At 35.3% G+C, this 25,959-nt stretch overlaps 1 protein-coding gene across 2 annotated transcripts in view; it reads right to left on the bottom strand.

The window, feature by feature from the left end:
* Positions 1–9,946: 9,946 nt before the first annotated feature.
* The window catches only part of CDKL3 (cyclin dependent kinase like 3), a 58,729-nt gene continuing 42,716 nt past the window's right edge, over positions 9,947–25,959 (bottom strand). For both annotated transcript variants that reach the window (XM_072728588.1, XM_025994901.2), the window contains 7 exons: positions 23,182–23,270; positions 20,240–20,393; positions 19,604–19,935; positions 18,071–18,164; positions 15,958–16,120; positions 15,071–15,168; positions 9,947–12,382 (listed from right to left, as the gene is read on the bottom strand). In XM_072728588.1, coding sequence (XP_072584689.1) covers positions 12,323–12,382; positions 15,071–15,168; positions 15,958–16,120; positions 18,071–18,164; positions 19,604–19,935; positions 20,240–20,393; positions 23,182–23,270 — 990 coding nt within the window. In that variant the 3' untranslated portion in view covers positions 9,947–12,322. The remainder of the gene's footprint in view (positions 12,383–15,070; positions 15,169–15,957; positions 16,121–18,070; positions 18,165–19,603; positions 19,936–20,239; positions 20,394–23,181; positions 23,271–25,959) is intronic.

Genomic DNA, 25,959 nt, shown 5'->3' with positions numbered 1-25,959 from the left:
CTGATAATGCTAACTGTAAGGAAGGCTAGGAAAAGTAGTTTTTATTCTAGGCATTCATGGTTCAGTTAAAAATCATAAATTTTATTACAAAAGCAGCAGCAAAGAATAGATGTTGAAAGACGATGATTAATCTGCCTCAGTATTCCAGAGTTATAGCTATTTTTTCTTGGTCCTTGGAAGATATTATTCCAACCATTTTATGATTTCCATTGTGCTTTTGAGAAGTCAGCTGTCATTCTATCTGCCATTCATTTACAGGGCTTGGCCTTTTTCTTTGACTGTTTTCAATATTTTCACTTCTTTGGTGTTGTGTACTTTAAGGATGATGTGTCTGAGAGTAGGTTTCATTTTCATCTTTCTTAGGATTCACTGGGATTCCTGAATCTGAGAATTCTTATCAATTCTGGAAAATTATCAGCTACCATTTATTATTGCCCTCTTTCTATGTCTTCCTTTCAGAGTTCTAATTAGTCATATGTTGGACTTTCACACATTTCATCCAAGTCTCTTAACTTCCACTTTATCTTTTCCACTTCTTATTTCTCTAGCCTGTAATCTGAGTAATTTCTTTATATCCATTTCTCAGTTCACTAATTCTCTCTTCAGTTCTAATTTACTAATTAACTTATATTTGGACTAATCCACTAGGATTCTAATTTTAATTATTATATTTTTATTTCTAGATGTTCTACTTTGTTCTTCTTCTAAACCTGCCTGATTATTTTTGATAGTCTCTTGCTTTTCAAGCCTACAGTCAATATCTTTATTTCTTTATATATATTAAATAAACCTTTGCCTGTTACATATATGACAAGTTTAAGTTAAAAAGTCTTCGAAGATTTGATTCTGTTTACTGTTTCTGGAAACTTCCATTCATGTTGGGTTTTTTTTTAATATTTTATTTATTTATTCATGATAGAGAGAGAGAGAGAGAGAGAGAGAGAGGCAGAGACACAGGCAGAGGGAGAAGGAGGCTCCATGCTGGGAGCCCCACACCAGACCCTATCCCAGGACTCCAGGATCGCGCCCCAGGCCAAAGGCAAGCACTAAACCGCTAAGCCACCCAGGGATCCCCTGTGTTTTTTATTTTTAATAGTGAGCTCATGTTCACATCTGTGAAAATTCTTTAAGATCCTAGTTTAATGTGCATTCTTCCAGAGAGGATTTGTTTTTGCTTCTGCCAGCCACCTGGTTTCGTCACTAATCCATGAGAACTTGAAGCTACATTCTAATCTTCGGTTTCTGGGATAACACATGCAGTACAAATTCTGACACCAAACCTGTATGAAGGATGGTTATGAATTCTCAATGGAAAGTTTGTTGGTTGTTTTGTTTGTTTTACCATCCACAACCAAGGGCAAGACAAACTTCTTTACAATCTCTCTTTAAGGAATAGATTTTGTCTTACTCACCCTTTACTAAGCATATCACTTTTAAGGACTCAGCTTTATGTGCAGTTTCCAAACAACTTCCCACCTTGTATAGGCCCAGACTTTATCTCATTTCATCTGAGTGATCTGCTAAAACCATTCTCTAAACCACCAGTACTTTTTGGCCTTTGATAAGAGGTTATTATAATTGGAATTTTTAGGATATCCAGCACACATCTTGTCAGATAAGCTAGTAAGCATACTGGTGGAGATGGAAAAGTAGATTTGCTTTTCATCTAAGAAGTCTGAAACTTCAGGAAAGCTTCTTTTACCTTCCTAAAGGCAAACAGAATTGGGAGTGCTCTGAAGTTTTAACAAGGAACTTCAGCTTGACACTACTAACTCCTGTCTCAATATTTCTTCTAAGAACCATGCCTCAGATTCTTACTGATCATTTTTAAGATCATTCATTGATTTTTTAGTAAGTCTCCAAACTACCAAGGTTGTTCTGAGTTCAAGTTATTTGTTTCATATGTATTAAGGTATTTAATTATATAAAAGCACTTGGGTGGAGTGATAAAGTTACAAAGATATAATTAAGAGGTAACTAGCATCACAAAGCAGGATGTGAAACATGTATTTGTTTAGATATAGTACAAGCAATGAAAAATGGGAATCTAGAGGAAAAATAGAGTCCCAATCATACAAAGAGGCTCATAATGTTAAGCGTGAAAACTTAATACAAGTAGGAGGATCAAATGAGAATGAATGAATCAGATAGACCTGACACCCTAATGGCTATCAGATACATGGAAAATGAATTTAAAAAGTCAAGTTGATGCCAAGTTTCAAGCCAAGTAAACCATGCTACCACTTTAGAAACAAGTAAATCCAGGAGGGAAAGGAAAGCTAGTTTGGGGAAAATTAATCTAATTCAGATATGGTAAATTTGAAGAAACAGCAAAATAATAAAGTAGAAATATTAGCAAAATGTGGAAACTGGGGCTTCAGATAAATGTCAGTTCAGGGAAAGTATATTCTCAAATACCAACTGTGGTGATAGTCAAGATAGAAGAACACACATTTCTCAAGAAACAGGGATAAGAAGAAAGCTTAAGAAATGAACTTCAGAGAATGCCAACAGGGAAGAGGGTAGGAAGATAAATTATCAGTAGAGCAGAAAAGTGTTTGGAGGTGAGAAGAAAACAAAAGATGTGACAAAAAAAGATGAGCGCATTTCAAGAAGGAAAAGATGATTCATGGTATCAAATGTGACAGAAAATCAGGGAAAATAAGGACTTAAAGAAAGCCACTGAATTTGACAATTAGGAAATAACTGGTGCCAACAAAAGCAAGGTTTTAATACTGTGGTAAAAACAGAAGCCAGACTCAATATGTAATGAATCAAATTTTAATTTTATTCTTCAAGGTGTTAAGGTGCTTCCCTATCCCTCCAACTATATTCTGTGTTCCTTCTTCCAAATGAAAGGAAATGAATGCCACACAGCAGCAACCTACTGAGCTATGAGTTGTAGCTCCTTCCACTTATAACAACTCCACTTGGTCAAAGACTGGAATCAGTACTTCCAATTATCACATGGATATCTACCCAAAAGATTTCAAAATTTGACCTTGTTGATTGCCAATTCAGCTGCCACTGCCTTTGCCATCACCTATTTCTCTCCATGACTTTTGGTAGCCATCGACAACCAAGTAATGGCAATCCCTATAGCAGGAGTATTTTTGCCAAAAAGCCATTTAGACCTCTCCCTTGAATAGGCTTCTTCCAAGGCCATGAGAATAGCCCTAGCAATTTTGGGGGTGCTTGGGTGGCTCAGTCAGTTAAGCATCTACCTTCAGCTCAGGTCATGATCCTGGGGTCCTGGGATCAAACTCTGCACTGGGTTCCCTGCTCAGTGGGGAGTCTTAATTCTCCCGCTGCCACTTCCCTTGCTGGTACTCTCCATTTCTCTCTCAAATAAATAAATAAAATTTTAAAAAATAGCCCTAGCAATTTTTAAATTGAAATTTTGTGTTTTTTCTCCAAAAAGGGTTCTGAAATAGGAAAGCTTCAGGCTCCATAATACGTGGATCTCCGTATGTTAACCAGTAATTCATCCTTTCAACACTCTAATGTAGTCATGTTTGTAACATCATCTTACCTGGTCTACTAACATACAGAGTCTGAGAAAATCCAATGTAGCCTCAAAATATGAAAGTTGGGAACTTCTGGTCTACACTAGTTTTTCCCAGGATGGAAGAGAACTATAATACAAGTATCTCCCATTTAGCATAGCACAACTCTAGAAAGAGATAATTAATCTGCAGAGATTTATTTTTTCCTAACTACCAAAGGACCTATGTTATACAGTTCTTTTTTAAAGCTCTAAATGCCATGTTTGTTCTTGTATTTAATGGAACATTTATACACAAAGAGTAGATAGTTGATATATTTGTCACTGTGGCCAACTTATCTAAACAAGTGGAGAACAAGGCACAGATAGCATTCAATAAGAGTAGAGAATTTCCACAGGTAGCATGCAATAAGAGTAGAGAGCATCTCTAGACCAAATATTCTATCAAAGGGAATGAAGTCAGGATAAATTCAGACAGCTTGGACAACAGAACTAAAATTAAAGATCATAATTCTGCATCTCTGAAGGAGATTCCAAGGTCCCTGTGAACAACTAACACTGGAAAAAAGCATTTTTTTTTTTTAGAGAAAGAGAGAGTGCATACATTAGGGGATGGGGGAGGGCGGAGAGGTAGAGGAAGAGGGAGAGAGAGAATCTTAAGCAGGTTCCACATCTATCATGGAGCCTGGCAGGGGGCTCTATCCCAGGACCCCGAGATCATGACCTGAGTGAAAGGCAAATACTTAACCGATCGAGCTACCTAGATGCCCCATATGCTTTAAAGATTTTGATAATACTGTCCAATGTAATAATTAGCCATAAACAAATTAGTCAGAGAAGCCCAAGAGATGTTGCCTGAAATGTATAATAAATAATTTGTCTTGGTTTGAAATGTCCTCAGACTTTGGAGTCTTTCATGTGAAACAAACTAATTACTAGCATGCATTTTTACAGTATCTCTCATCTAGGGAGCAAAAAAATTGATTAGAGTAAAAAATATTGCTGTGTTACCCCATCTTCACATACTAGAGTTCAATCCAACAGAGGACTGAATGGTTTGTCCTCTGTTTAACCAGGGCAGAGACTGGTTCTAGAGCCTGAAATGCTGGACCTTGGGCTCCCTCTGGAGGAGGTTAGGACTATCTGATTTCAAAGAGAAGTTGAAAATTGTTTTTGCTCTTGGAGTACAGGGGTACATAGACTATGTAATAACCACTGGACACCTACAATCTACATAAGGCTACCCACTAAATGAAAGCTACTTATGAAAAGAAAGAATCTTAACCCAAAGTCAGTGTGAAAGTCAATCAAAGGCAAAATGCATTTTACTGCTTTGAGTATACATTTCACAGGATCATTTATTCTTTCAATGCCATATGTATCCATACATTTAGGCAAAGAAATCAGGAACTCTTGGAGCAGAGATTTAGTGTATTGTTCATTGTTGTACTCCTCACATCTAGAAAGGTACCTGGAATATTTTTAGTGGAGGAAGACCATTAATAAACAAAACAAGTAAAGTTATGTAGCTTCTCAGGTAGAGAAATGCTATACCAAAAAGCTAAAAAGGGAATAGGAATGGTAAAAGTTGTGATTTTAAGTAAAGTGGTAGAAGAGGCTTCATATATGAGTAAAAACCAGTAAGGAAGTTTTCCTGAACAATGGGCAAGAAATGTTATGCATAGTAATAGAAGAGTAAAAAGTACTCAAATTCTGGAAATTCTTTGAGGGTACAGCTGAAAGAATATAGGGTATGAGAGAAAAGGAAGTCAAGAATTACTCCAAGATGTTTCTCCTGAGCAAATGGAAGAATGTAGTTGCCCTTAACTAAAATGGGAGAAATACTGAAAAGCAGGGGTAAGGAAGAGATCAGGACCTTAATTCTGGACATGCTGAATTTAAGATATCTATTATATATTTCAGTGGAGCTGTTGAATAGGCAACTGGAAATAAGAGTCTGGAGTTTAGGGCAGCCCGGGTGGCTCAGTGGTTTAGCACTGCCTTCAGCCTAGGGCCTGATCCTGGAGTCCTGGGATCAAGTCCCATGTTGGGCTCCCTGCATGGAGCCTGCTTCTCCCTCTGCCTGTGTCTCTGCCTCTCTCTGTGTGTGTCTCTCATGAATAAATAAATAAAATCTTTTTAAAAAAAAAAAAAAAAAAAAAGAATCTGGAGTTTAGGAGTCAAGTCCAGGCGGGAGAGAAAGAACTGAGAGTCATCAGTATGTAGATGATATTTAAGGCCAGGAATCTGGATGAGCTTACTAAGGGAGTATAGACAAAAAAGAAAAGGCCTAAGAACTGAGTCCAAATGCTTTTTGATTATTTAAACTACAAACCATTATATCTCCTGCTTTCCCTTTGTTTATAGGGCTCACTAAGAGAAACTAATCAGATAAAATAAATTCATGATGATTATTATCTGTTATTCCTTCAGATAGCTATAAATCAACTGGTGATTTTTCTTGGGTCTTCAGATTTCAAAATTAAAGTAAATAAATCTGTTATATCTCTCTCTCTTTTTTTTTCTCTCTCTCTCTTTTAAATGATATTTCATTTTTAAGAGAGAGAGAGAGAGAGCACGTAGGGGAGGGAGAGAGGGAGAGGGAGAATCTTCAAGCAGACTCCCACTAAATGTGAAGACCAACATGAGACTCTATCTCATGACCTGTAAGATCATGACCTGAACCAAGAGTCAGATGCTTAACCAACTGAGCTACCCAGACACCTCTGCCAATGACATTTTAAACAAGGTTGCTAACATTTGTCTGCCTTCTGAGAGATCTCCCAAATAATCACTTATAACTAATCTATAGCAACTATTTCTCAGCAATCCTAGGATGAATGAGGGTATATTAGACAAGACTGAATACACCACAGCTTTAAGTAGTTTTGTCCTCTTCTCTTTTCGTTTGGCTTTCAACCCACTCATCATTAAATACATACTTCTGGTTATCTGACTTCAGGATTTTTTCAGAAAAGAAGAAAAATCATTATAATTTTCTGCCATCAGTTATCATCTTTTCCTAATACTGTAGAGGGGGAAGGTAGGCAGTTGGGAGGCTAGCAGGATAGTAGGATATTTTATTTTGTTTCTATATTTTTGTTTTTAAAGACTTTATTTATTCATAGACAGAGAGAGAGAGAGAGAGAGAGAGAGAGAGAGAGAGGTTGAGACACAGGCAGAGGGAGAAGCAGGCTCCATGCAGGAAGCCCGATATGGGACTCTATCCAAAGGCAAATGCTCAACCACTGAGCCACCCAGGTATCCCTATATTTTTGCTTTTTATTAAAATGGAAAGAATACCTTCTTGTCTTGTATCATCTTGTACTTATGGTTTGTACATCACTTAAAATTTCTTGATCATTTCCCTATGCAATTCTGCTAGTAGTTTCATTAACATGGGCCAATTTCCATTTAAGGCCCTTTTATACTTTGAGCAGCTGTACAATTCTGTATTAAGCTAACTTCTCCTCTTCTTGGCATTCCTGTGTATTTGTTTTAGTTTTTCCTGTTCACAGAACTATGAGTTAAAAAATCTGACTTTCCTAACTTGAATTTCATGAAAATGTCAACTCTGCATCAGCAGTCTACCACATTTGGGGCCTTGGTAGGCACTGAAACTACTTTGTAAACTACGATCACTCAGGCCCTAGAAATCCAACTACTCTGGGAGAGTTGATAAAAGGGTTGTAGGAATGGAAAAGAAATAATTTAAACATAGAAATTAGGACTATTTCTTCTTTCAAAGATTGTCCAAGCTCCATCCTAATGTCATCATGTTCTAGCCACCAAGGAACATTTTCAGTTTTGATGTAAGCAACTCATTGCTTCAACAATTTGCTTTAAAAATGCTTTGTAACAAATATTTATAAGACAGAGTCATATATGGAAATGAAAACAGACCAGAAATACAACTGAAACACACTTGGCCTAATACCTTTTGACAAGTATTATCAACCAATTAACTATCCATTCTACCAACTATGTCCACTGCTAAAGTTTCATTTCATACTTTCATGCTGCAAGCTTTCATGCCATTGGCAAAGAGTTCACAGAATAAATTATCATTCCAATAACCAGAATAAGGACAACAATAACAAAAGGTATAGGCCCCTATTTACACGTAGGGGAACAAATTTCTCCCCACATATCCATATCCTTAGGGATGGTCTTAAACTGAAACAAGGAAAATCAAGCAGGGACATTTTATAAAAGGCTGTGACTTTTAGCAATGATTGAAGCTTCTTTAAAATTCTTAAGATAAATAACGTATGTTATTCAATAGATCTCTCTTATTCACAATATTGACTAGATCTCCACTACCAGAACTTGTGTGTGTGTGTGTGTGTGTGTGTGTGTGTGTGTGTGTGAGAGAGAGAGAGAGAGAGAGAATGCATCTGTGAGCATGGGATTGGTGGGGACAGAGGGAAAGAAAGAGAGATAATTTTAAGGAGGCTCCATACACAGCACAGAGCCTGACGCAAGGCTGGACCTCATGACCCCAAGATCATGACCTTAGTCAAAATCAAGAGTTGGACACTTAACCAATTGAGCCTCCCTGACACACCCCTCTACTATCAGAACTCAAACTGAACCTCTAGTTCTAGCCATAATGGAGTAGCAGGTATTGGTCTTACCTTAAATAATAAAACCAGACAAAACATATAGAACAACTGTTTTCAGATACTGGACAGCAGATAAGGTCAATTTCATCAGAAATATAAAGGCCCTAAATATATATGCACCTAGTAACAGAGCTTTAAAAAGCAACTACTAAAAGAATGGAAAGGAGAAACAGACAAATCTACAAATATAGGTGAAGATTTCAATATTTCCCAATGAGCAACTGATAAAACAAGTAGACTAAAAAACAGTAAAGATATGAGGCCTAAATATACTATTAACCAACTTGACCTAATTGTCATTTATAAAACACTACACCCAACACTTCAGCAAAATATATATATATTTTCAAGAATAATTCTTTTTAAGGGAACCAACTGATCCACCCAGGGGTCCCTCAAACAACACATAAGGGAAATTGGGAAATATTTTTAACTGATTGTAATAATACCACTTAAATTTGTGGCTTGCAGTTAAAAGGGAAATGTAAAGCTTTAAATGATATTAGAAAAGATGAAAAGTCTCAGGTCATTGACCTCAGCTTCACCTTCAGGAGCTAGAAAAATAAGAGCAAATGGAAAAACTTCTTCCTCTATTCATAACATTTCTAACACTAGCAGGACTTAACTCACAGGTTAAGGACTCAGCCTAAGACTATCCCCCTCTTCAGACTCCAGTCACAAGTTTGGACCTCCTCTTGTCACCAAACTGGCTGTAAAGCAGGAGCTCCCACAACTTCCTTCTTGGGTCTTATAATTTGCTAGAATGGCTCACAGAACTCAGGCAAGTGCTTTGCTTGCTATTATCAGTTTTTATATAGGATATAATGCAGAGAAAGCCAAATGAAAGAAATGCATAGAGCAAAGTATGTGGGAAGGAGAGCAGAGTTCCCATGCTTTCTCTGGGTGCATCATCTTCCCAAGATCTCAATGTATTCACAACTAGAAAGCTCTCCAAACCAATTGTTCAGGGTTTTCATGGAGGTTGCATGATACAGACACGATCGATTAAATCACTGGCCACTGGTGATGAACTCTATCTCTAGCCCTTCTCCTCTTCCAAGAGGTCAGAGCTGAAAATTCTAATCCTCCTGTCACACAGACAGTTCCTCTGGGAACCAGCCCCCTTCCTCTAAGAGTCACACCTCATTAACATAAACTCAGGTGTAGCTGAAAGGGACTTCATTATCATAAACTTAGGTATGGTGGCACCTGGCTGGTTCAATCCATAGAGCATGAGACTCCTAATCTTGGAGTTATAAATTTGAGCTCCTACATTAGGTGTAGAGATTACTTAAAAATAAATAAGTAAATAAATAAACTCAAGTATGGTTGTAAGGAACTTATTAGGAATAACAAAAGATGCTCTTCTCATCCCCATTAGTTAGGAAATTATAAGGGTTTTGGGAACTATGTGCCAGGAACAGGTGATGAAGACCAAATATACATATTTCTTGTATCACAATGTCACAATTGAACAGAGGAAAAAAAAAACCAACAAAGATCAATAAATCATAAATCAATAGAAAAGGAAAAAAAACAATAGAAATAATCAATGAAACCCAAAGCTAGTTCTTTGAAAAAAATATTAAAATTGATAAACCTATATATAGCTAGAGTTACCAAGAAAAAAAAGAAAACACAAATCACCAATACAAGAAATGATAAAGATGACATCACCATAGATCTTCCCAACTGTAAAATAACCACAGAAAAATGATAATCCACGTTATGCCAAAAAAATCAGCAACTTTGATGAAATGAACAAATCCTTTGAAAAAGCCAAATTATCAAAACTGATATAAAGAGAAATAACAGATGTGGGTATCTCCATATTTATTAAATAAATTAAGGAAATTGAATTTGTACATTACAATATTTCCACAAAGAAAATTCCAGGCCTCATTGGCTTCTGTGGAGATTTCTAACAAACATTTAAGGAGAATTTAAAATCAGTCCTTCACAAATTCTTTCAGAAATAGGATGAAGGAACACTTCCTAACTCATTTATAAAGCAACTCATTTATAAAACCAAACAAAGACAATATAAGAAAAAAAAATGAACTAAAATCCTTCATTAACGTAAGTGCAGGGACACCTGGGTGGCTTAGCGGTTGAGTGGCTGCCTTTGGCTCAGGGTATGATCCCGTGGGTCCGGGTTAGAGTCCTGCATCGGAGTCCTTGCAGGGAGTCTGCTTCTTCCTCTGCCTGTGTCTCTGTGTCTCTCATGAATAAATAAATAAAATCTTTAAAAAAAAACACACATAAGTGCCAAAATACATAATAAAACATTAACCAATCAAATCCAATACAAAACATAAAAAGGATCAAGTGAAATTTAATCCTAGGAATGTAGGATTGATTTAACATTCAAATTATCAGTATAATTCACATTAACAGAATAAAGGAGGAAAATCATATGAACATCTCAGTTGATGTGGGGAAAATCGTTTAACAAAATTTAACATCTGTTCATGGTAAGGACACTGAGCAAAGAGAAACAGAAAGAACCTTCCTCAATGTTATAAAGGTCATCTACAACTCACATCATACTTAATGGGAAAAAACGGAATGTTTTCTCTCTACTATAGGAAAAACGTCATGGATGTCCACTCTCACTACTTCTGTTCAACTTTATCACATGTCCTAGTCAGTACAAGTCAAGAAAAAGTAATAAAAGGCATAAACATTGGGAAGGAAGAAGTAAAACTATTTTTATCTGCAGATGTTATGATTACTTATGTGGGAAATCCTAAGGAACATGCAAAAAAGGAAGGAAGAAAGGAATGAAAAAACAAGGGAAGAAAACCTACTAGAACCAATAAGTGAATTTTTGCAAAGTCTCAGAATACAAAATCAATATGGAAAAACAAATTGTACTTCTGTGTATTAGCAAAACTAGCTGGAAGATGATATTAAAAAACAATACCATTTATAATGCATCAAAAAACAAAACACATGGAAATAAATTTAATGACTACTGTATGACTGCTACAAAATATTATAGACAGAAGTTAAAGAAGATCCAAATAAATAGGGAGTTTACACCATGCTCATGTATTGGGAGATTTAATATTATCAAGATACCAATTTTCCTCAAATTGATGTAGACATTTAACACAACCCCAATTAAAATCCAAGTAGGCATTTTTGAGAAATTGAATCCTTTGATATTGATGTAGGATCAACAAATATATAAATGCAATAGGTAAAAGGCAGACATACCAGTCGAATCTACCACAAGGATCAACTTTTCAGTTCCTTGGAGGAGATTAGTTGCTAAAAGTAACCGGAATTCTGTTAGAAAGGTATATTATGTATAAAAACCTCAGGTATGAATTCCAATCAGCCTTAAAAAGGGATGAAAAGAGCCTACAATATTGTAATAAAGAAATTATGTTTTCCCTTGTTCTTCATGTTTATTTAGTAAATACAAATCAGGTACATCCCCGGTAAAACACCAGATAATCCCATTTTATTGTGTGTTGTGTTTTTGTTTTGTTTATTTTTAGAATAGGACAATCAAGAATTTTGGTAGTGTGCCTCCTCTGGGTTGTATACAATCTATTTTGTGGAACAGAAAAAGTCTGTACCACATAAAAGCCACTATCAGAACCAGGAACTTGGAAGAGTGCTGGGAGTTGTTTAAAAGAATAAAAGAATTCTCAACTAAATGGAATTTAATAAAAATAAAACAAAACAGAAAGAATAAAAGAATTTAACATTTAAATAACATAACTTTCACATATTTTATAAATACTATAAATGATGTTATAGCTGAGAACATATTTTTAATCATCTAAGGGTAAGAACAGGCTTTAAAGCAACCGATCAGATATTTCATTAAGAACTCACTTCAGGAAGCCTGAGCGTTCCAGGAAATAAAAGACACTAAAGGTTATGTGACCAGCAGAGGGCAGAGATCAGTATAAGTACAGTGTGTGTCATATGACAGTATGTGTTACCTACTCAGTAATCATGGCAAGTAAAGAAGTAGCAGAGACAGGAGATGACTCCACAATTCTAAACCAACAGAATTCTTAGAAGAAAAAAGTGAATGGTTTGCTAACAAAACAAAGTTAGAAGATGCTAATGCAAGGCGCATGGCTGTCTTGATAGCCCGTTACATTTCTATTGTATATAAAATAAAAGAAGACTTGACAATTTGTATTTTTAAGATTTAAAAGAAAAGACACTACCAGAAAAAAAATCTGTTCCTCTTCAAATTCTTCCCCTTAAAATGGCCATCTCCACCCTAAAATCAGAAACCAAGCCAGTAAGAACCAGCAATAAGAACATATGCTGCCAAAACCTTGACTGTAATAATGTTAAATCATATGTAACAATATATTCTATGTAAACTACTAATTGATAAACATGCTGCTCAAGCCAAAAGATTTGCTTCAATGCTTTCCTCCATTTCTGTCCTTTTAAACGACCTTCATGATATGTTTAAATGTTGTTTTAGAATGTTCTGCGTGGAACCAAGTCTGTATATCATGCTTATCAAGTATAATTGTTTGTTCAGAAATGTTTGGTGTTCCCAAACATTGGGATCTCACTTTATTACACAATTAGAAACTTTTCCTTCTATAAAGTTCTAAACCAAAGCTAAGAATGACCATTTATCATACATGACTAAGAAAATAGATCATCAAATAAAATTATATGATTTAATGTAAGCTGCAGTTTTATTTTGATGTACCAGTCAGACAATTTTTGTCAATTAGTGTTCAAATTAAGAAAACATGAATAATTTAAATATTAATAAATTTAAAATCAAATAGGTAAATATACACATAACTACAAAGTATTTTTGATGTATCTGTAGAATTCTCTAGTCAGCATTTTTTGTGTATGTAATATTAATAAAAAGGATTTTTTTAACCATACAATGATTCTGGGATTCCCTGAATTTTCAGATGCTGCATTTTCTACTCTACATCTGGCAGGTTCTTCTTCCTTTCAGTTTGTGCATTTCCTGTATTCTAAAAAGTAAATAGAAGCAGGACCTTAATTGAGGAAATGGTGAGTCTTTGGCTAAGGAAATATAGCCACAGATAAGCACTTGTACTTTGCACCTGGGGTTTATTTTATATGGGAGACTATTTAGTAAAGTATTCCTCACGATCATCATGAAACAGATTTGAAGGTGGCTCTTGCATGGACTCTTTCCTCTCTTGCCTAACTTCATCAGCAGTAATTTAGGGTTTCTCTTAGATCATATTGTCCATTCAATGTGCGTATACACTAATTGAGCATACATTTAAGATGCCTGAAAGAGTTGAAGATACAACTCGAACGAAACACTTGGATCTGAGTAGGTAATTCAAAAACAACTCAGTGGCACAGCCAATAGAACAAAAAAGTTGCTATTTCCTATCTCACACTTTTAAAAACATGTCATGTTCCCTTGTGCTCAAAAATAACAAACTACCAACTCAAAATTTAGGACATTTTCTTAATTCTGACACTGATGTACTAAAAATGTCTGGACCAGCCTTACATGCAATTTCACCAGCTTGTCAGAACTGCATATGAATAGGCAACACGAAGAATCTATGGCTATCTTTGATGACTACTACTCTCATAGCCTTATTTCAAGGTCACTTTAAAAAGGTCATCTTTTAAGCAGTTCTACACCACATGAGCAAGACAGGATTTTCCCTTCCAATTTATTTATGTAGGTTGTTTAATGAAAAAAAACTGTCTGGAGAGCTCCTTTCTTCCTGCATTGAAATATATAAATTTAGCTCCAGAAGCTCTCAGATGACAGTAAGATAAACACATGCAAGCACATACTAGGAGCTTAATACACAGATTAGGAGCCTCAATGAGTCAATCACTCAAAATATGTGCAAAGGGTGTGCTGTTCAACATGCTGGGACATCAGTAAGTTGCTTAAGTTTAAAAATTTAAAGCGACCTTATTATTTTCTATAATGAACTAAAAGTTGACCATTAATGACTTTCTTGTTCTGTCTAGAAAATATTTCTTTCCTACAAAGTGGCCTGTGGAGTTCTTAACAAGTTCTAAGCCATAAGCTCTAAGGCATTAAGCATCACTATGCTAATCTTGCTATCTGGTATATGCTAGTTAGCATACCAGATATGCTAATGGTATCTGCTAACTCTTTAATCCAATGACATAGAGATGGAATAGACTTAGTGAAAATGCCTTTTTATATGGTTTTAAAGTTTCTCTATTTTTTCTAATTTCTCCAAATTTCCTTAATAAGCATGTTCTAATTTTATTATGAATAAAAATATAATTAATTTTATTTATAAAATAAGAAACTGATATAATGAAATTGATGTGTAGATGTGTATTCTACAGATGTGTAGAATAGAAGGCCATCTATATGCTTTAGTTAAGTGGGAGCTGAGCACAATCCCCTTTCCTTAAAAGAAGGTCTTTAGAAAGTATGCATTTGGATACTGAGATTTCCAAGTATTTCCAATAAAATTCAAGACTCTGGTTGGTGGGGGTTGGGACATTCCAACACAGTTTTCTGACAGATGGCTGAAAACAAATCTTTGTGAAGATAGAACAGTAGGTGGACAGCAGAGATAAACTGAAAACAGGAAGAAAGGGGCTAAAGATAAATACCTATGGTCTTGTGGACAGCATAACTCTCTGTTCACACCATTATTTGTTTCCTCTGCCCAATCCTATGTAATACACATAATATTTTCCCTGGGTACTATATACTCTAATCATTCAACATTCAAATGAGGGCTGGTATTAACTGCTCTCCAAAAAATAACTTTTAAAAACTCTTACTAATATGCCGTTTTAAGAGAAAACAGGTGTTTCTCATGTTCAAAGACTACATCACTTTGTATTTTTATATAACTTTCCAATAGTGATAACTAAATTTACACACCAAGTCAAGGGTTCCAAATTGCACTCCATAGTAAAACTATAAACAAAAAAGTTTTACCTCTTGTTTTTCTTGATTTTGATCCACATTAAGTAAAGTTGGTATTTTAGATGAATCTGTTTTCCTTGATTCCCTCTTCAGCACTTTTATCTGTTTAACTTTTACAAAAATATATACAACAACAACAACTTGTTATTCCTACCTTGAAATTTTACTTTCCTTTTCAAGAGGTTCAAATAGAAATTCTGATATCCACTAAAGTCAGTTTCTCAGTTTATTATAAAGGAACTGAATAAATCATTATTTGTAATGTAAAATATGCCAATCATAAATGATCTGTTTTATAACTTTATAAATAGTCTACCAGGTATTAAAAGAAGATATTTATTTTTTTTAATTCTGCATATAACTGGTAAGTGGATCAGATAATTCCTCTTGAACTGTACAAGTACTATTTTCTTGCTATTATATTAACTTTTCACAAGGTGTCACTGTTCTTCAAAGAAACAAAACATTTACTCAGCAAAAAAAGAAGTTTCATTTTAAGAGCTCAGTACATGTTATAAAGCTTAATCTACTACATCTTTGGATACCTGAAGCGCATACATCATTCTTGCTATTATCTGGGCAAAAATCATAGGGAAACAAAAGAAATTGATTTACTCCAGGTCATACACCAAACCAAAACCACTTTCCGCAAACACTGTTCTAACACTTCAACAATAATGAGCTAATAAAAAAATCCGCCTTTTAAAGTTTCCTTAATAATTCTTTAAAAACTCTCTCCTTCAATTCTCCTTATTTGACTATGAGGGAAAAATTCTCCTCAGCTGAAAATATTTTTCAAAGCAATTTGCTATCTTCTATCTAAATCATACCATAAATCTAAGTTGTCCTATTAAAAAAAAGATCTTGTAAATTTGTAAAGCTTGCCAACAAATATGTACCTTCCATTCCTTTCACCTCCTTGGGCTGTATTGTGAAAGGCAGTTCTGGGAAATGGAATTCCTTCCTGTCAGATCTGGAAAAATTCAGCTTTCTTTTGTGTCCATTTGCCATTTGGTCACTTTGACCTGTTCGCTCATTAAATACACTTTTCTCCATTTGGCTCTAAACAAACAAACAAGAGTTAATATGAAAAAATATGTGTAACTTATTTGAATGACAAGCCCAAAACTGCTAGCCATTTGGGAGGTAATAAGACAGGCACAAAACATCTATCTTTGCAGAGTTATTTTAGTAATTAAGAAATAGAATACCATTTAAACACATAAACATCAAATTCCAATAAAAGTTTCATGAAGCAAACTTTTAAAAACATGTTGGATATTCTGAGAATAATAGTGTTGATCAGGAAAACCACAATCTTAACTTTTAATACGTAATCCTATTTATTGTACCCCGATTTTGGACAAATTGCTTCAGTTCATTTTATTTTTCTATTTACAAAACCATGTATTCTGGACACAAGGAGAATCCAGCATTCTAGAATACCTTTAGTATTACCTATTTTTTTTAAAGATTTTATTTATTTATTCATGAGAGACAAAAAGAGAGAGACAGAAGCAGAGACACCGGTAGAGAGAGAACAGGCTCCATGCAGGGAGCCTAATGTGGGACTGGATCCCTGGTCTCCAGGATCACACCCTGGGCTGAAGGTGGCGCTAAACCACTGAGCCACCCGGGCTGCCCATGTTACCTATTTTTTACCTATTTTTGGTCATTTGGTAACAGATAATGAAAATTCTCCTAAATTAATAAACATTCTGCTACAATGCAATGTGTAAGTATCCCTCTATGTGGATATATATTAATGTGCTTAATAAGTCACTTGCTCTTAGATATATTTATATTGTTCTCAATTTTTATTATTATAAATAACATTATGTATCAATTTTGAATAAGCTACTTCCCTATGTAAAAAATGAGAGAATGAACGACACTGACTACATTTTTCTAGTGAAAAGTTTGATGTATCAATTGCCTTTAATCTATAAAATAAGATATTAAAAACATTTTTGGGGGAGTGAAAGACCCAAAAGTCTTCTGACTTTTTTTAAGATTCTATTCATTTTTTTTTAAGTAATCTCTATATCCAACATATAGCTCAAACTCACAATCCTGAGATCAAGAGTTGCATGTTCTTCTGACTGAGCCAGCCAGGTGCCCCAAGTTTTATAACTTTTAAAGGTTAAAATATTAACTTTTTAAAAAGATTTTATTTATTTAATTATGTATTTATGTATTCATGAGAGACAGAGAGAGAGAGAGAAGCATAGACATAAGCAGAGGGAAAAGTAGGTTCCATGCAGGAAGCCCAATGTGAGACTTGATCCTGGCACTCTGGGATCATGCCCTGAGCCAAAGGCACGCGCTCAACCGCTAAGCCACCCAGGTGTCCCGAAAATCTTAACTTTTTTGGTGCAAGTCAGACATTAAATCCAGAAATCAAATTATAAGAAGTTAACTAAAATTGTGAAAGCACTAAGGAAACAATGGCCTATTTTCACCTCAGGAAAAACAAAAATGCTAAAAGCACATTAAAAACATTTTTTAAAATTTTATTTTAGAGAGAGTGAGAGCAGGGAGGGGGGTAGGGACAGAAAAAGAGAGAAAGAATCTCAAACAGGCTTCACACTCAGTGCAGAGCCCCATGCAGGGCTTGGTATTATGACCCTGAGATCATGACCTGAGCTGAAATCAAGAGTCGAACACTTAATCAATTGAGCCACCTAGGCACTCCTAAAAGCACATTTAAAAAAAATTTTTTTTAAGATTTTATTTATTTATTCACGAGAGACACACACACAGAGGCAGAGACACAGGCAGAGGGAGAAGCAGGCTCCGTGCAGGGAGCCCGACATGGGACTCGATCCTGGGTCTCCAGGATCACATCCTGGGCCAAAGGCAGGCGCTAAACCACTGAGCCACCCAGGGATCCCAAAGCACATTTTTTTAAAATGCAGAAGCCCCAAAGATAGAAAGAAGGATTTGGTGGGGGAAGGAGTCAAGGATAATGTTGAGGGAAGCCATGTTTTAATGACTAGCTTCTTGCCTTACTTGAATGGGACCTGCATCCTCTTGCCTGTAATTAGACATAAACTGTCCAATAGATTGTGAAGAGGTACGTCTCTTTTTTGCTCTTTCAGTCAACCTATTATTTAAAAATTAACACAAAGTTATTAGAACTCCCTCAGAAGTATTTCCGTTTGGGCTTCAATAATGAGGAAGCTGTATCATGGTAGTCTAAAGTTTGAACAGTGAGTGCCAAAATGCAATTGTGAGTGTGTAACTGCTAATTGCTCTAAGTAGGCAAAAACAGAGCAAAGAACAACTTGCTTATGCTAGCTGTCCTACTCGGGCCCTTGTCTCTATTCTAAATCTGTATCTATCCCACTCTCTCTTTCTCTCTCTAATTTCTTATTTTATTTTATTTATTTATTCATGAGAGACACAGAGAGAGAGAGGCAGAGACACAGGCAGAGGGAGAAGCAGGCCCCATGCAGGGAGCCTCATGTGGGATTGAATCCCGGGACTCCAGAACCATGCCCTGAGCCCAACAGCTGAGCCACTCAGGTGTCCCTCTAATTTTTTAAGTAGTCTCCACATCCAATATGGGGCTTGAATTCACAGCCCTGAGATTAAGAGTAGTATGCTCTACCAACTGAGCCAGCCAGGTGCCTCTAAATCTGGCTCTCCTAAATATTGGGTTTCTGAATTTCTGAGCTTGCTGTCCAAGGCCGTTGACAACCATGGTTATTGCAACCATGGTGTTGGAATCATCTCAAAAACAAATGGGTTCTTGCTGTCTGTAATCTGCTGTACCTCTGAACTAACAGAAATGTCTACTTGCGCATCTCTGCAGGCCTCTCAGCTTCACAACTTATAGCCCAAATCAGTGTGCTATAAGTATTAGTTTAGTATTAGTTTGGGATACTGAACACAGTCTCCTTCCTCATCTAGATTCACAGTAGTTTCCCTAAATTTAGGACTGGCCGTGATGCCTTGCTAGATAGACCTTTGCTATATAACACACTGCCCTTGATTAAGCAGACTTGTGGTAACAGTCTTCCAATCTGTATCAGTAGCTAAAACTACAACTGGCCCAATATGTTGTTTTACCCCCCAAATATTTGATTTTTAAAAGCTACTTGAGTATAAAAGATTATTTTCAACTATTCTTTCTCCATTTAGAAAATTTGCTGATACAGACAAAATGCTTACTTTGTTATACTAAGGCACATCAATGCCAGAACTTAGGTCATATCACCTTTTTCCTCTTCAGATGGGAAGAAATTATTCCGAGAGTCTTTTCTTTCTATGAGGTTTTTCCAAAAGGCATTAGTGAAAAATTAAACATTCTTCTGTAGCATTCTTAAGAAACAGTTCTTAAGCATTAAGAAACAGGATTAAGAAATGCTTCTTGTGTAGCATTTTTAAGAAACAGTAATGGCCCATTATATGATTATAATTTCAATATATCTTCAAATCCAGTTTATATCAGACACTATGAACTTGATTCTTTGAAATGCCATTATATGGGAGCATTGTATAACTTGGGTCTATTTCCTTCTATTTTCTGTTATAACTCACCTTGAATTTGGATGGGAAAGATTTGAATTGGGATTTGAAGCCATCAAATTACTGCTAGTTAGATTGATGGGTGGCATCATCATACTACCTCCAGCATGTGGATCATCTTTCATGCCATTAGAATTAGTGCTAGGATTGACAGGGCTTGGTAGTGATTCACTGATTACAGGTTTTGTATCTTGAGACATAGAATGAGCATTTTCAATGGCATCCTGTTGACAATGTCCACCTTCACACTCTATCTTGTTTGGTTCTAAGATATCTCCTTTTCCTCCTTTGACTTTAATAACTCTGACTTTGATCTCCTTGGGCTTTTTCTCTCTCTCCATTTCCTGGAATAGAAACATCCAAAATTTGAGTCAGAAGGATAGTCATTTTGGGCAGCCCAGGTAGCACAGCGGTTTAGCACTGCCTTCAGCCCAGGGCATGATCCTGGAGACCCAGGATCCAGTCCCACAATGGGCTCCCTGCATGGAGCCTGTTTCTCCCTCTGCCTGTGTCTTTGCCTCTCTCTGTGTGTGTGTCTCTCATGAATAAATAAAATCTTTAAAAAAAAAAAAAAAAGGATAGTCATTTTTATCATTACAGTGCTAACTAAAATAACGTTATACTGGCTAAAAAGAAAACAGTTTTTACCTTTCCCAAAACTGGAGTACTTAGCAGTGTATTGGTATAAGTTGTTTTTCTTTCATCTTTCATAAGCTCGTTCTCTTTAGAATTCTCTTTTGGCTTTATGAATGAATTGACTTTTGCTTCTTGCAGTAACTTAGCTCTCAGTTCTGGTATGAATCTGATAAAACAATATCAACCAATATTCTTTTTTATTTATGTAAAGTATTTTATTTTTAAAGGATCATTTAATCAATTAATTTACATATCAGCTAAACATAAATTCTCAATAATGCATGTCAAGAAATGGTACAATACTTAATACAGATTGCTTACTGGTAAAGACACAGCTTCCAAAAACTTTGCCACGGGAATTTACTAGATAAAAATTTTACAAAATAGGTTTATATGAATTACATTCCTCTTGTAATGCAAACTTTACTTAGTAAAAGTATTATTTTTAACTTTGATAAATATGTTATTCTTTCAAGGAAAACTCAGGCCATTTTGTCCTTTTTGTGTTTTTTTTTAAAGTAGTAATACTTAAAAGATGAACCAATTAGTTTCTGAAATTTATTCTAGAGAAATATTTTTAGTATAAAATGTAAAAGAATGCATCAATATTGAAGGGAGATTGTTTTGGTTTTGGTTTGAATTGTTTTAAGTTATTTATTTTTTAATAGAAAATTCATTCACATGGCTCAAAATTCAAAAGGCTGTATTGAAAAGTCTCCTTCCCACCCTGCTCCTGACTTGCACAGTTCCCTTTCCTGAAATAGATATAATTATCCATTTGGGGAAATTTTATCATATCGTATTGTATTGTATTGTACTCTATTGTATGTAAGCTCTACACCCAGTATGGGGCTTGAATTCACCATCCTGAGATTAAGAGTCACATGCTCTACTGACCAATACAGCCAGGTGTCCCCTAGTTTGCGGAAATTTTAAAATATCATTACACGAGTGAATTCTTCCCCAGTTTAGCCCAATCTTGCCAGAGCTGTGCAGGGCACATGTCAAAGTGAAGTGTAGTGTGAAGAGATGAAGAAAATAACCAGTGTGATTTATCTGGCTGAATGAGAACCTATCATAATTCTGTCAAAACTCCCTTGTATTGCAGAAGGTTCTGTGAAAGAGAGAGGCCTCTTATCAAAGGAAAAGGTCTTCCCCCAAACAATTTCTGAGGATTCAATCACTGTAATTCAAGAACTTTCACCCCAACATACTAAAATCCTAGTACCTAAGTACCCAAAAGAAATCAATTTGGTCTACATAGAACTGATATAAGCAACTTTTTAATTCAATAACTGGCATTTTTTTCATCAATGGCACTTTCAATATATCTTTTCATCTTTTTTTCATATCAAAATTATTTTGTCTTATATTAAAATTCTTAAAGTGACTGGAGTTCTAAGTACTTTAAAGGATTCTCTTTTCTGTGTATTTTTCTATTTTAGTCTGTCTTCAACGATTGTTCCGGAACTTTTCTGTGCCTAATCTTAAGTCCATCACATTTTTATTGGCAAACTGAATTTAAATATTTAAATTTAAATATTTTTTTGAAAAGTCCATCACATTTTATTTTATTTTTTTTTAATTTTTACTTATTTATGATAGTCACACAGAGAGAGAGAGAGAGAGGCAGAGACACAGGCAGAGGGAGAAGCAGGCTCCATGCACCGGGAGCCCAATGTGGGACTCGATCCCGGGTCTCCAGGATCGCGCCCTGGGCCAAAGGAAGGCGCTAAACCACTGCGCCACCCAGGGATCCCCAGTCCATCACATTTTAAATGATGTCCATCTTTTCTGACCTCACATTCAAAGCCCAACTGAATGACTCTGCAATTAAAGAAAACTCTTTTCTATTTCTTTCAAAGCCCAAATAGAAAATGGTGTTTTTTAGAAATATAGCTGATTTTAGGCAAAATACATTAAAAGCCCTGATGTCCATCAATGGATAAATGGATAAAGATGATGTGGTATATATTTAATGGAATATTACTCAGCCATCAAAAAGAATGAAATATTGCCATTTGCAACAACGTAGGTGAAACTAAAGGTTATTATCCTAAGCGAAATAGGTCAGTCAGAGAAAGACAAATACCATATGATTTCACTTATATGTGGAATTTAAGAAAATAGATGAACATAGGAGAAAGGAAGGAAAAATAAAATAAGATAAAAACAGAGAGGCAAACCACAAGAGATTCTTAACTCTAGGAAACAAAATGAGGGTTGCTGGAGGGAAGTGAGGGGAATGGACTAAATGGGTGATGGGCATTAAGGAAGGCACTTATGATGAGCACTGAGTGTAAAATGCAACTGATGAATCACTAAATTCTACCCTTGAAACTAATAATATACCATATGTGAACTAAGTTGAATTTAAATAAAAATTTTTTTAAAATACAACTGATTTCTATATCTTCACTGTCATTATATATTATACATATAATGTAAAACACAGAAGTGCTAGAGGCATGGTCCCTCTCTTCAGGGAACTTTCACTTTGGTAGGGAAAATATGACAACAAACACTACAACAGAGAGTAAACAAAGCAGAGAAAAAAATCATTTGGGAAATAAATGCCAATTATAACATATAGATCAGAGATGCTATCAGAAAAGGAAAATCTAGACTATTCAGAGGTCCAAATGGAAATAAAGCTAAAAAGTACTGATTGTTTATTTACTATCTTCAGGTTTATGATTACCATTGAAAATGTGTATAAAAAGCTTAGCACACCACGTAGGACATTGTAACTGTAATGAATGTTAACTACTATTATTTTTATTAGTAGAATTTTCATTAGGACACCTGTAAGTCTACCATAGACCTAGTTAATAGAGGAACTCAGTAAAATTCTTGCTTAAATGGATTTTTTTGGGTGTGTAACATTAACAATTCTCATGCTAGTAGAATTCCGTAACATAAAACACTAAGAAGTCCACACTTCACTTGCTTACTTTTCAATAAATCCATCTCTAGTAAAATACTCATGATGCAAAAGATCAGTAGATGATGTCCTCTCAGCAGGATCAATTTGTAAACAAGCCTAGAAAATGAAAAAAAATTCATTTGACATATGTAGAAGTAAATAATCACCCAGAGTTTAAAAATGATCTTGAAAAGAAGGCTTTAGACCTTAGGAATTTCTGAAAGTGAGTTCTGACCATTTATTTCCCTAAGAAATTTGTACTGGGTAAAGCATTATTATAGTTCAAATGTCCTATGATTCTAGCCAAAACAGAAGTCAGTCTGTTTCTGTTGGAATTAGCAGAAATTAATTAGTTCATTTTGATCCTCGTATCAGCATTGTAAAGTGGAAAGTTCATGGATTATTACTTCCATTCTATAGAGCTAGAAGCATAATCAGTGATTTACTATATGAGAATCTTAACTCATTGTCTGAATCTTAATCAGTGCCTTTTCTTTTTTTTTTTTCCTTAAAGATTTTATTTATCCACGCGAGACACACAGAGAGAGAGAAAGAGAGAGAGAGGCAGAGACACAGGCAGAGGGAGAAGCAGGCTCCATGCAGGGAGCCAGACTGGGACTCAATCCTGGGTCTCCAGGATCACACTCTGGGCCGAAGGTGGCGCTAAACTGCGGAGCCACCTGGGCTGCCTGCCCATCAGTGCCTTTTCTATGGCATAACGCAACTTCACAAACATTCAAACCCCCGAATCTTTCAATAAACCATTATGAGAACAGCTTTTTGTTTCCCTATCTTGGGAATACTTCAACTGAATAGAGAAACAAACAAACCTACAAAACAAAAACAGATGATGGAAGGATGAGTTTTGAAAATAAGTCAAATATCATAAATTTATATATAATCAAATAACTAGTTGTAAATAGAAGATATTTTTAACCAAAATATTAAAGACAGTATTTGAATAAAAGCTATAGTTTTCATTTCTTCCCTTAGAAAAAGGCAAAACATTAAAAAAGGCAAAACATAATAATAATAGGTAAATTTTATTGATGATTACTATGTGCCACATAACACTCTACCTAGACCTTTCCTTTTTTTTTTTTTTATCCTTTTCCTATTACTTGATGCCAACAACAACCCTACAAGGTAGGTATTATTATTATTCCCATTGTACAGGTAAGGAGATTGATGCCCAGAGAAATGAAGTTATTTGTCTAGATCTAACAAATAGAAGAGTAGAATTAAAATCCAGAAAATCAATGGTAATTTAATATAATATTACATTTTTGCTTATTTAAAAATGTATATGCTCAAACTGACCCATGAAAAAACTTGCAAAGATCTGCTATACAAAAAAAAAGAATATAGCTAATAGTACTGTGCTACACATTTTAAAATTTGGTAAGAGGGTAGATTCATGTTATGTTTTTTACCACAATAATAATACATTGACTCACAAAGCAAAACTGAATGTATTATCTACTTTATGATGGAGGAATACCCTGACTGTTAAAACTGCAACTAACTAAATATATGTGCTTATTTTAGAATATGATAGTAATCCATCAGTAAAACTTACTAATAAAAATGTCTTAAAAATCTGCTCAAGTCATAGCCTATTAGAGGCAGAGAAATGAGTCTTTCTCTGAATAAAATAATTTTAAATTTTAAATCTGAGGCTCCGGGGTGGCTCAGCTGGTTAAGCGTCTGCCTTCAGCTTGGGTCATGATCCTGGTGTCCTAGGATCAAGCCCCACATCAGCTCCCTGCTCAGTGGGGAGCCAGCTTCTCCCCCTCTCCACACCCTACGTCCACTTGTGCTTGCTCTTGCTACCTTTCTGTCTCTCAAATAAATAGTCTTTTTTTTAAAAAAGAAAATTTATATTCATGCCCTAGTTTGGAAAATGTAAAATATGATACTTTGAGAAACAGACTGGCAGTTTCTTTAAAAATTAAATATACACATAGCTTAAACCCACCATTCCACTCTTACTTACTCAGAAGGATAAAAATATACACCTACAAACACTTGTACATGAATGTTCATAGCACTTGTTTGTAACAGACAAAAATAGAAAATAACCCAAAACAGGGAATGGATTAATAAAAATTGTATACATCTGTACAATGGAGTACTATTCAGCAATAAAAAGGAATTCACTATGAAACACACAAAAACATGAATAAATCTCTAAACCATAATGCTGTATCAAAGAGTATATACTATGTAATTCCATATATATATGTATATATATACATATACATATCCTAGAAAATGTAAACTAATTTATAGTGATAAAAAGCAACTTAGAGGTTGTCTGGGAACAGAAATGGAGGAAAAGATGGATTGCAAAAGGATAATAGGACATTCTGGGGGCAGCCCGGGTGGCTCCGTGGTTTAGCACTGCCTTCAGCCCAGGGCCTGACCCTGGAGACCCAGGATCGAGTCCCACATGAGGCTCCCTGCATGGAGCCTGCTTCTTCCTCTGCCTGTGTCTCTGCCTTTCTCTCTCTCTCTCTCTCTCTCTGTCTCTCATGAATAAAATCTATAAAAAAGAAAAAAAAAAAAAAGGACATTTTGGAGGGTGATGGAAATGTTAGATATCTTGACTGCGATGGTGGTTTCATAGGTGTATACATCTATCAAAACTCATCAAATTATACATTTTAAGTATGTGTAGTTTAATGTACATAATTACATCACAATAAAGTTATTTAGAGAATTTAAATCTAGGAAATGATACATGCTTTGCCCCAGATATTAAGATGTATTTTAAAGTTACAATAATCAAACTGATGTTTATACT

Source organism: Vulpes vulpes, chromosome 12, assembly GCF_048418805.1.
Source record: "Vulpes vulpes isolate BD-2025 chromosome 12, VulVul3, whole genome shotgun sequence".
NCBI classification, from domain to species: Eukaryota; Metazoa; Chordata; class Mammalia; order Carnivora; family Canidae; genus Vulpes; species Vulpes vulpes.
This window is presented reverse-complemented; position numbering and strand designations above follow the sequence as displayed.